This window comes from Homarus americanus, unplaced genomic scaffold, assembly GCF_018991925.1.
Source record: "Homarus americanus isolate GMGI-L3 unplaced genomic scaffold, GMGI_Hamer_2.0 scaffold47833, whole genome shotgun sequence".
Classification (NCBI taxonomy): Eukaryota; Metazoa; Arthropoda; class Malacostraca; order Decapoda; family Nephropidae; genus Homarus; species Homarus americanus.
In genome coordinates, this window is record NW_024720407.1 from 1 (window position 1) to 12,548 (window position 12,548).

General features: G+C 38.0%; 1 protein-coding gene across 1 annotated transcript; it reads right to left on the reverse strand.

Annotated features, from left to right (window-relative positions):
• Positions 1-7,064: 7,064 nt before the first annotated feature.
• On the reverse strand, positions 7,065-8,081 carry LOC121860527 (glycine-rich cell wall structural protein-like). Its single transcript, XM_042357683.1, has 2 exons — positions 8,053-8,081; positions 7,065-7,771 (listed from the first exon to the last, which is right to left on the reverse strand). The coding sequence occupies exons 1-2, from the start codon at positions 8,053-8,055 to the stop codon at positions 7,292-7,294; spliced, it is 483 nt and encodes a 160-aa protein (XP_042213617.1). The 5' UTR covers positions 8,056-8,081; the 3' UTR covers positions 7,065-7,291.
• Positions 8,082-12,548: the final 4,467 nt, after the last annotated feature.

Consider the following 12,548-nt stretch of genomic DNA (forward strand, 5'->3'; position numbering starts at 1 on the left):
ATATTATAAGAATCTGTGCCTCTAACACCCTAAGTGGCAATTCTGTTACTTGTTAGAGTATAGACAATAAAAGATCATTCTTCAGGGTCATTATTTTCCCCTAATAATAAAGATTTTTAAGTGAAATTTTATCTTACGCCTCAATATATTCCAAAATGAACATTAAAATTTATTCCATAGGGTTAAATAAGTTTATTATGTCTTGTGGGGAGAATATTGATTTTTCCTTCCCAAGACATTAAAAAACATTTTTATAAGCCGATAAAAATACAGATACATCTAATCTCTTATCCTGGATAGAATTTGCGAAGTATTATCCCGCTACATTTATTGATACTATTTAAATATTCCACTGATATTCAGAAAACCCTGATCTCATAGTTAGTGGAAGTAATAACTGTACTGTATTAGCAAGTAAGTTATGGGCATTTCTACATCAAGTTTTACCATAAGAATAAGTAAGCGTCTTTTAATAATGTATCATTTTAACATTTATGTGAAAAGGGTAAATTTTAAACTGAGTAATTGAAAAAAAATCTTTGTCGGCATCTTTTTATTCATGTAGAGATAAAATGAAGATGTTTATAGTATATCATAAAATAACTAAAGTAGCACATCACAAAAAACTAAACAACTTCATTTCTTTTACACCTAACTGTAGAAATTGTTAATACAGTAGAGCTATGTGTTTATTATTATAATTCACATGTGTACATTACACTTTATTTGCTCTTATACCACACTTGGTAAGTGATGTCAGGAGAGCGATCTTGGGGTAAATCAAAGTTATTTTCACAGTCGTTTAAGTTTTATTATTACAACACAAGAATCACAAGACACAAACTGACGAAGAAGAGTTCAGGAAACTTGATATTGGTGTATCTCATTTCTTTATGTTTACATTTATTTTCCATAACCTCCACTCCCACCGTCATAGCCACCGCCAACTAGAACCGGCATACCCACCACCGCCTCCGCTGAAGCCGGCATACCCACCACCACCGCCGCTGGATCCGTCATACTCACCAACGCCGCCGCTGGAGCTGCCATACCCACCACCGCCGCCGCTGGAGCCGCCATACCTACCACCGCCGCCGCTGGAGCCGTCATACTCACCACCGCCGCCGCTGTAGCTGCCATACCCGCCACCGCCGCCGCTGGAGCCGTCATGTCTGCCTCCGCTACCACCTCCATGGCCACCACCACCGCCACCACCATACCCGCCGCCATCACCTTCGCCACCGCCGCCACCACCATGCCCTTCTGGCTTGGCGAGGCAGGTCACAGCCAGGAGCCCCACCACCATGGTCACAAGCAACTGCGTCTGAAATTGCCAGAGATAAACTATTTTTATTAAGGTTATTATTATCAGTTAATATAATGATACTATAAATAAGTTCTTTTACCACAGAGATGTTAGGTCAGTTACTTTCTGTAAATCAACGAGAAAAGGTTTGCTTCACTGAAACTTCACTAACAATGACAGAGAAGAGTATTATTTATTTGAGTGCAAAAAACACGATATGTGTAACATTTGTCTGATATAAACTTTTCTTTTGTACATAATTTACTACGGTGAAGCTGGAAACCATTAGTTCAAAATATAATTTTCAAATCTGTCCTGAACTTGTGCCTATACCTTCACCTATACCAGCAACTCCTTTACTCGTTTTGCTGATGAGCTGAACTGTTATTAATAAGATAAGTGAAGAATGCACTTATAGAATACGATGATAAATTACTTAAGTCATAATAAGTCTTACCATACCGAAGGTTGGGAGGATCAAGTTCAGTTGTTGACTGTATGAAGAGAAGTCTACAGGTAGGTGAGTGCTTTTATACCTTCCTCAGGTGATGGCTGACTGCGTGACTGTTTCCTCATTAGTCAGTTAAGCTCCACTTACCAATTGAGTAACACAAACTTCATATCTGAAAAGATTAAATTTGTTAACTTCTGCCATATAACAGGCGGCACCTCATGGAGCTTTGTCACTTATGAAAATCTTTGAGTGTTGTGAAAAAACTGCAGAAATTATCCCATTTGTGAGCCATCATTGCCAGCCCCTTGGAGAACGACCTTCACGTTGTATCTGGGGATCATAAGGGTAGAGCATTTGAAGGTATTATTTACATTCCTTAAATCCATTTTTAGCTTCGAAAATTCCTTAGAAAAATAAATGTTATCTTATTTGCCGTAAACACACAAACACCATTGCTATTCTGTTCCCCTGACATTATTAACGGAGCGGATAACAGTAATCCTGTAAATCATAAATGATCATACAAGCATGAAATTTCATATAAACATTAAAAATGTGTTACTTATCAAATCTATCCGATTGAACATTAAAAATTCCAAGATGTAGCCATTTTCCAAGATGGCCGCCAAATTTGCCTAACTGAAAACAATTTGTACATATATTGACTTATTATTGGGCAATCTGTGCACATAAGGTGTTTATTCTTATGTTTTAAAGCATGCTGGAACAGATTATGATTGTTTTGGAACGCTCAGATATGTCTTGTATGCATAAAGTAGCGGTTCAACACATATTTTTACCTCTTTTCATAAAAAAGTGTAAGCAATTCTCAGTTAAACAATGAGAAACATGTTTATCTTTTGCTCATATCCTTGTGAGATATTGCTATAAGAATTCTTTTATATTTACAGCTGCTGGTATGTGCATGCACACAGAGCTGTGCAAGTGAGACCAGAGCTGATACATTTACATCGCTATCCACAGTCTTTCTTGCAAGAACACTTGGTCAGTTCTTGACAACTCGCTGCCCCAGTTAGCAGGACTTGGAATGTCTGATTGTGCTGCAGTTACCTGACCTCCAAATCATTCCACCTTGATAGGCTGCACGCTTTTCATGGTGGTCTAACCCTGTCTTACATCACCACCACAAACCTTTCTAAGACACGGAGGTCTTCTTCACTAACTGATGTAAGACACTGACTGAGTTTGATGAAGGTACTGGAGAACTCGTTTAACACATTCCATGTTTGCCATGCAGTCTTCTTACCTTTTCCAAGGAAGGCTGACACAACATCACAACCACCGAATGCATGGAAAAATGTGATTATAGTGGCTTTTTCAGGCTCTATGGCTACAACTAACTCATGAACAGGAATCCATCTTGTATAAGTCCCTAAGCCCCATGACCATAAGAAATCCACATTTCTTCAAGACCAATGATATCTGTGTCATTGGCTTTTATGAGAACTCTTTTACTGCCTTCCATTACAGCTTGTCTTGCTTGTACAAAGAGGAGGGTATCTGCCTCTTTATGGGAGCATGGCATCAACTCTTCTAGAGGCGTATTATGGTTGCTAATGACATAGCAACAACTGACTTGGATGCTCCATGCTGAATTTGTGATATATTATCTGTGCCATGTTCACTCATAACTGATGAAGGAGCTGCATATTCAATACTTCTATCATCAAGTATGGTTAGGAATTTTGACTAGTGTTTGAGCATATTCTGCCTCATTATTTTCTCAGCCTTGGCCAAATGAACAGCTTCACTGTATTTGCCAACCTCAGCTAGGATGTAGCCTATATCCTCTTGGAATGCTAGCAAAACATCTCTTCCTTGACTGTGAGCTCCCAGTTGAGGAATATGTGAAACTAATTGGTTGTTAAGCCTAGTAGAATAAATTTCAGGCGATTCGACACCAAGTTGTTCGAGTCTTTCCTTGTACAGTAAGACTAAGTATGCTAGTCTAAAAATTGTTCCGTGAGAACCTTCACATGCAGTTTTTGTCTCATTGATGTATGTCACCAATTCAGAGAAAGACAGTGAATATTCAACTTTTTGTCATGGTTCTTTGAGTTTTTTTCGTATCCTTTGCACTAAGATAAGCTCTTTCTCTATTGTACAGTGCAGTTCAGCAAGCAGGGTAAAATTTCACCTCTTGTGCCACTACATCTCTTGCACTAAGTTAGCAAAGGATCTTTTGTCACTGAGTCTTTTTGCACATTCATTGACTCTGTCACTGAGTTTCATTGTCATTGTTTGACGGAGAGCACTCTCTGGTGCTGTTTTGTCACACAAAAAGCATTCTGTTGTGTTTTTTGTGTCTCTTGGCTTTCATTGCACCTTACTTCGGCAACCTTCATCACTGTCAACTACAGAGGTGGTTGCTCTTTTTGGGGCTCTTTGCAACATTATGTTGCTCACCTAAATCTACAGCTCTCATAATATTTGGCAGTATTTTTCCTCAATGTCTCTGCAATACCATCTCCATCATCTAGTGTTTCCATATCAAGCCTTATTGGAAGGGCATTGATTGAGTTGAAAAGAGGAATATTCTTCGCTAATTTGCTGTAGCCATCTTTCTCTCTTCTAGTAGCGTTAGTCCTTGGAGATTTAAGTTCTTCCTTTTTATATCATGACACAGACAGCACTTGGCCCAGGATTACTTTTAGGACCAATATTCATCGCCATTGTGGTACAGAGTCGAAGGTTTTTCCTTTTACCACTCTGTATCATGCGTACTTTCCATCTATGAGATACAACAAGGTTTAATCAATTGATTGCCCTAACTTTAACCCCATTACCCTTGGCTCGGCTCTCCCACGCTGGTACATCCTGTCAATTCGGGTGCGGCTACCTAACCTTATTTGAGGCTAATTAGGTAACACACGCACACACACACACACAAACACTCATATATATATATCTATATATATATATATTATATATATATATATATATATATATATATATATATATATATATATATATATATATATATATATATAAATTAATCTTTAATATAAGTTTCGTACTTAGTTGACACTGAACCCCATTTTGAGTTTCACAGCAGTGTTGTCACCAGTGTGCCCTGGTAGTACATTGACATTTACTCTTTATAAGCATGTTTCCTTTGAATGCTCTCCATTTCAGAGTTTTCAACACAAAATTCAGGTTCTACGTACTCAAAAACACGGAAATCAACACTGAAATCACCTGAATTGATGAACACAATAAACTTTAAGCCCAAAAAGAAAATCTGACATCCACTTTTGGTGACCATCTTGGAATTTTCATTGTCGAATCAGGGAGATTTGATAAATAACCCATGTTGAATCCTCATGCCAATTTTCAACACTTTGCCACTCCTCTACCAGGTATCGTTGCCTCTGATGTAACTACTGCTCGTATTACCTTTCACTCATTTATTATAATGAACTGTGAGTAACTAACAACTATTAAAAACTTGAAAATTGCGCCCTCGACTACTAACTGCAGTTACAAAGGACATAGAGATGAATTTTTTACCATTACTACATTGATATTAGGTTTTGAGGTAATTAATATAAGTATAATCCTAGTTTAACGATAGGAGCTATTTAATCCACACTTACATAGGATGTACTGTACAGTCAATGAAAGAAAACGTTTATCATAGTTATCCACATATCCATTATCATGAGTGAGATCTAATTAAGGAAAGGAACTAACCTTAAATATTGTACACACTAATCAATAATTCAGGGATGAAGAAATGGTTCAGGGTGGGTGATTTATATCTGGAGTTCACTACGACTCTCCAGGTTACAGGATTTATATCAATACTAAGCAGGTCTCACCTTCAGGAAGTTCTGGGTTGAGGCAGATAAATAGCATCAGTATTGTCCGTTTTTCTGGTGTTGGAATGGAGACTTAACTCATACATATCTATCATATTTAATTTCAGAAATGTAAATGGTGCCACCATATAAAATATATCATTGGACACTGAGGATGGAGTTTTCATTATTATTTGTCAGGAAAGGGGGAGTGTAAGAACTATTGTATATTTTATAGATGGAAAATATAGCAAGATATATTTAATACGGAGTAATTTACAGTATAAGTAATAGTAACAGAAATTTATTGGAAAGAATATATATATATATATATATATATATATATATATATATATATATATATATATATATATATATATATATATATATATATATATATATATATATATATATATATATATATATATATATATATAAAAGAAAAATAACGAGTCTGCAATAGGCCGGTTGTGGCCTGTGCATGCAGCTCCTGTCGAGGTTACTACCATTCTCTATCATCCATGAATCTATTTAGCCTCCTTTTGAAACTTTCCAGAGTTCCCGCACTTACTACAAAGTTGCTAAGCTTGTTCCACTCGTCCACCACCCTATTTGTGAACCAGTTTCTTCCTATCTCCCTCCTAAACCTACACTTATCCAACTTGAATCCGTTGCTCCGAGTCCTATCCTGCTCGGATATTATAAGAACTTTATCTATATCCCCTTTATTGATTCCTTTCACCCACTTAAATACTTCTATCATATCTCCCCGCACTCTTCGTCTTTCTAGGGAATGCAAGTTAAGTTTCTTTAACCTATCCTGATATGGAAGGTTTCTAAGTCCCGGAATCATTTTTGTCATTCTTCAATGCACCGACTCTAGTGAATATATATCCATTCTATAACAGGGGCACCAGAACTGAACCGCATAATCGAGGTGAGGCCTGACTAGCGGAAGATATAGTTGCAATAAGACCTCTGCACTCTTGTTACTTACACTTCTAGATATAAAACCCAATACTCTGTTTGCCTTATTTCGAACATTAACGCACTGTAGGTGCGCGTGATCCAGGTATATGCTGATAACCACAAGGAAAAAAGAAAACACGAAGTTCCCAAGCGCTTCCGTGTAATTCACATCTTCAGGGGTGAGTACAGACTGTACAGTTTGTACTCACCCCTGAAGATGTGAATTACACGACAGCGGGTACAAACTTCGTGTTTTCTTTTTCCTTGTGGTTATCAGCATATATATATATATATATATATATATATATATATATATATATATATATATATATATATATATATATATATATATATATATATATATATATATATATATATATATATATATATATATATAAATTATAAGTAAGAAATCTGGAAATATGAAAGAAACAAAGCACAGGCTGCAAACAGTGGAAAACTAGATTGATAAAATATTCCAAATATATATTAGACAGAATGTTAGCTATATGAAAACTAACTTTAATTTACCTGCCAGTAAAATTAACCATCAAATTCTACAGTTTATTTGCTTTTGCATTACTCTTGGTAAACGATGTCAGGAGAGTGAAGTTGGTGTCAATCAAAGTTATTTTCACAGTCGTTTAAGTTTTATTATTACTACACAAGAATCACAAACTGACGAAGAAGAGTTCATGAAACTTAGTACTGGTGTGTCTCATTTCTTTATGTTTACATTTATTATCCATAACCTCCACCGTCACCATTATAACCGCCACCTTCGGAGCCGCCACTGCCGTAGCCACCGCCGCTACTTGAACCCCCATATCCACCGCTACCGCCGCCGCTTGAGCCACCAAACCCACCACCACCGCCTCTGGAGCCGCCATACCCACCACCGCTACTGCTGGAACCACCATACCCTCCGCCACCATCGCTGGAGCTACCATACCCACCGCTGCCACTTTTGGAGCCACCATAACCGCCACCACCGCCGACTGAGCCACGATAACCGCCACCGCCATCACTATAACCTCTTCCGCCACCACTATATCCGCCTCCACTACCACTATAACCGCTTCCACCACCACCTCCATGGCCACCACCACCACCACCACCACTATGCCCTCCTCCGTTACCGCCGCCACTTCCATGCCCATCTGGCTTGGCGAGACTGGTCACAGCCAGGATCCCCACCACCAAGGTCACTAACAACAGCTTCTGAAATTGTCAGAGATAAAATAATATTAGTAAGTTATTCTCATGAATTAAATAGTATTACAAATAAGTTCTTTTACCAAACGAAGAAGGGTATTGTTCATTTATGTGCATAAAACATGATATTTGTTTACAATCTTTGATATACAGTTTTCTTTAGTACAGACTTTACTATAATGAACCTGTACACCATTTGCTCATAATATAATTTTTAAATCTGTCCTGAACTATACATTCACCTGTACCAGCAACTGCTGTAAATTACTTAATAAATTATGTCTTACCATACTGATGTTGGGAGGATCAAGTTCAGTTGTTGACTGGATGAAGAGGTGTATGGCTGAGAGCTTTTATACCTCCCTCAGGTGATAGCTGACTGCATGACTGTTTCCTCATCAATCAGTTAAGCTCCAATTATCATGTTCGTTAGATAAACAATACGTTATTTGATGTACCTACCTACTGCATATCTTTTGGACTTTCAACTTAAATGAAATACTCTGTGGGATTAAATTTTATGGTGTTCTGCTCTTTGACGGTATGGATTCCTGTCGTGTTATATCAAATCCTTACAATATTTTTTAAATGCATTTTTTTTTTAAATATCGTTATGTTCATTTGATTCAACCAATTGTGCTGCCTGAAAGATTGAAAATGACCACCCCTAGTCTCCATTATTACGCTCCTTTCGCATACTTGCTTTATATAGTTTCCCTTGAATGAAATGAAATGCGTTAATTATGCAATTAAACCTTAAAGGTGGTATGCCTATATTGACACCAGGATTTAGTAATGGTCACGGGTCATCTTTTAGTCATTTACTACATATTGTTGATATGATATTACTCTCATAACTTGAGCCTTGGGGTGTGTTTACATGGCGTATACCAAATGTTTGCGCAAATGATACCATCAATGTTAGTGTTAATGTTTTCGTTAATTTAAATTTCAATGTAAGCTAATATTGTTGTTAATATTAGCATAAGAATTAGCATCAACGTTAACATCATTATTAGTGTATTGTTAATCAGTATTAGCGTCAAAGTTTGCATCAATGAATAAGAGTATCAATATCACCTCCTATTGTCCCTTTCTATTGAGGCGTGCGGTCATCCGGACACCAGAGGAGTGTCTTAATCAAACTCAAAAAACATGATAATGTGATAAAATATTGACCATAGTTGCCTGAGTGTAGGTCTGGTCGTTAACCTTCTAGTAACGTAAGGGGATAATTTCTGTGAATTATTCACTGATCCTTTCAGGAAAGACCTTCATTCGAATCTGTCGCAACCGAGAATGAAAGTTATATGTCAGAGTTTGTAAAGATGCTAAGATGATGAACAATTTTGTATTATACGCCTATTTTATATTTATTAAAAGCTTCTACTACTACTACTACTACTACCACTTTTATTTTTAAAACGTGGCCTCCAGCCTCCCCCAATAGTCACAACTTCGCCGCCATTTTATTACCTTAAAATTAAATATCCTAATACATAAGTAGCTATTCTAGCTGTGTTGAGTTAGTTGAGCCACAAATCTATGCGGCATTCAGTGTACTGTTGCATCATAGTCAATATCTGCAACTGTTGTCGGCTTTAGGGCCGATGCCCTCGTACCCCTGAGGCAGAGCAAAGCCGACTTAAGGAGAGAGAAGGACAGTCGACATCTCATCCAGGCTGTAACATAACTTCTGGGCTGCTGCTTCTGTTCGCATAGCACCTCCGCGAGTCTGGCGTAGAAGCATCTTGCACTTGGTTCCATCCCACCAGAAGTTGCGAACACCAGAGAGTGAAGCTGTCTTGATCAACTTTCTGAATTATCTCCCCGTATGCCCTTATCTTGTCGTTCTCGTTCCTACTGTGTGCATCATCGAGAGCTAAGTTACGGTGACATGCGGCCATGGGATAAAAAATCCTGATGTCGAAGATGTCTCGCTGTCCCAACGTCCAGAATCCTCGAGCACTGACGTCAACACGGGCTTCGTTAAATGCGTTTGAAGTCCTATGTTGAAAGATCTCACCATCCAATGGAAGGAGGGTCGGTTCTACCATGACATCCTGGGAGATTTCCTTCAACATATTTGCTGTGAGGTCCCTTACTTCGTCATGCCTCATGCATATGAAGCCCCCTTTCTTGCACACCATGGCGTGATCGCCGTCATAGGAAGAGCAACACACGCATTGGGAGGGCAAACCTTCTACTGGCCGACCGTACCTTAGAGCAATGGCATCTGTAAATTCTTGTTTATTGAGACTACTACTACTGCTACTACTACTACTACTACTACTACTACTACTACTACGAACAATAATAATTATAATAATAATAATAAAAATAATAAAAATAGTACTAAAAATAATAATAATAATAATAATAATAATAATAATAATAATAATAATAATAATAATAATAATAATAATAATAATAATAATAATAATAATAATAATAATAATAATAATAATAATAATAATAATGATAATAATAAAAATAATGGTAATAATAATAATAATAATAATAATATAATAATAATAAAAATAATAATAATATCAATAATAATAATTATTATAATAATAATAATAATAATAATAATAATAATAATAATAATAATAATAATAATAATAATAATAATAATAATAATAATAATAATAATAATAATAATAATAATAATCCAAGATTTTTCCAAATAGAAACAGCAACAGCTAAATAGAAGAAAGTCTTAAAAATATATTTAAATGCTTTATTAAGATTTAAGTATACACTCAATACTTAGTTTCAGCCTTATTTTAGGCAATACATTTGTCGGTAAGCAGGATTAACGTCGGCTTTTAATGAGTTTATTTAATTTTTCTTTTCTTAAGAAAATGTCTAGTATGGTAGAAGATTCACAAGTAATAAACTCAGTGATAAATATGTTGGTATTAGTAGGTAGTGCCCCTACTAGCCGGACACAGCAGTCAAGCCTGTCACCTCTCCGCCCTTCCATCATAAGAACTAGTTTATTCTTCTGTATGGGACCAAAGCAGATGTCGGAGGCGGACGTAACTGTCGCCCAGGGTGCGGAACACTATGCCGGGTAACATTCATTGTTGCGTTTGTGCTAGCCAGAACCCAAATTCCACTAGCTGTGATTGTGCGAGAAACAACCGACCATGTGTAGTTTGTAGAACGGGAAACAAATGTCGGAACCCACATGGCAGGGATCCGACAGGAGGCCACAGTGGATATCACCGGGACCCAATCGCCCTATGATATCCTAAATGATCGCAGTGAGACTACTCAACCTGAAAATGTAGTACTAATAAACGCTGCTCCAATAGTAGCAGATGTCTACGAGGTGAATGAGAGACAGCCACCACAGTGAAATGGCATGTCGAGGGAAAATGCGGACATATGGGTTAAAGTAACTTACTCAGAAATTGCCAGGTGGTCGCCAGCTAACCTGTTTGAACCACCCAAGTGTGCGGCCACCAAAGAAATGATTCGGGAGATGATTCGCCTCATAACTGAGTACACTCAGGACTTCTTCCTTGCCCCTTTAGCTCTTCACATACTGACAATAATACTATATCTATTCTGTCAGAGGACACACACACAAAGACTAAGCACAAAGAAAATGCGGCAACAATAAAGAGAAGATTGACAATGTGGCAGAATGAGGCCCTTGATGATCTCCTATGTGAAGCAAGAACACTGCAGGGGAGACTAAAATTTACAGGAGACGGGAAGCAAAACACCGATGATGTTGCAAGAATGTTTGGAAACAAAATGCGTGTGGGAAAAGTGTCTTTGGTGGTAAGATCTCTCACAGAGGAATCCTTCGGCGGGGTTCTGCCAATAAACAGAGGGATATTAAAACAACTGAAAGAAAAACATCCCCCTGTAAGTGAAGATTAAGTCATCAGGTTCAAGGGTGACTATATCCCACCTAATGCTGTCCTGTTCGAGAAAATAACAGGAGGAATGGTGTGGAAAAAGGCACTGAAAACTCGAGGAGATACCGGCCTTTCAGGTCTGGATGCAAACTGTTGGAGAGTCATCCTCAGCACTAACAAGTTTGGCCCCGTAGCAAGTGATCTCTGCACTGCCATTGCCGTCCTTGCAAGAAAGCTGGCATCCTCGTGCTGCCAACACCTCCATGTTCTGACGGCCTGCCGCTTCATTCCCCTGGATAAGAATCAAGGATGTAGGCCTATAGGGGCGGGGAAAGTGCTGAGGCGGATCATCGGAAAATGCATAATGGAGGTGGTAAAGGATGATGTCAGGGCAGCAGCAGGGAACCTGCAAGTTTGTGCTGGCAACCAGGCTGGAGGGGACGCTGCCATTCACGCCATGAAAACAATATTTGAGCAGCGTGATTGTGAGGCCGTTCTCCTGGTTGACGCTTCAAACGCATTCAACATACTTAACCGCAGGGCCGCACTGCACAACATCAAGATCAAGTGTCCAATGGAGGAAACTGCAGCAGGCCTATTTCCCCAAACTAGACAATCCCTTTTATAACCAACCAGAATCGCTCATATATCCGTCCTACCGATATATGAAGCTATCCAGCGTGTTCATGATGATGTTTGGTAGGTAACTTGTTCCAATCATCCACTACTTTAATTCCAAACCATTGTTTACCTATCTCGCGCCTAAATCTAAATTTATCTAATTTAAAACCATTGCTTCGAGTTCGTTCCTGGTTGGAAAGTTTAAGTACCTTTATTATATCGCCTTTCTTTAACCCTGATTTCCATTTACACAACTCAATCTTATCGCCCATCACTCTACGTCT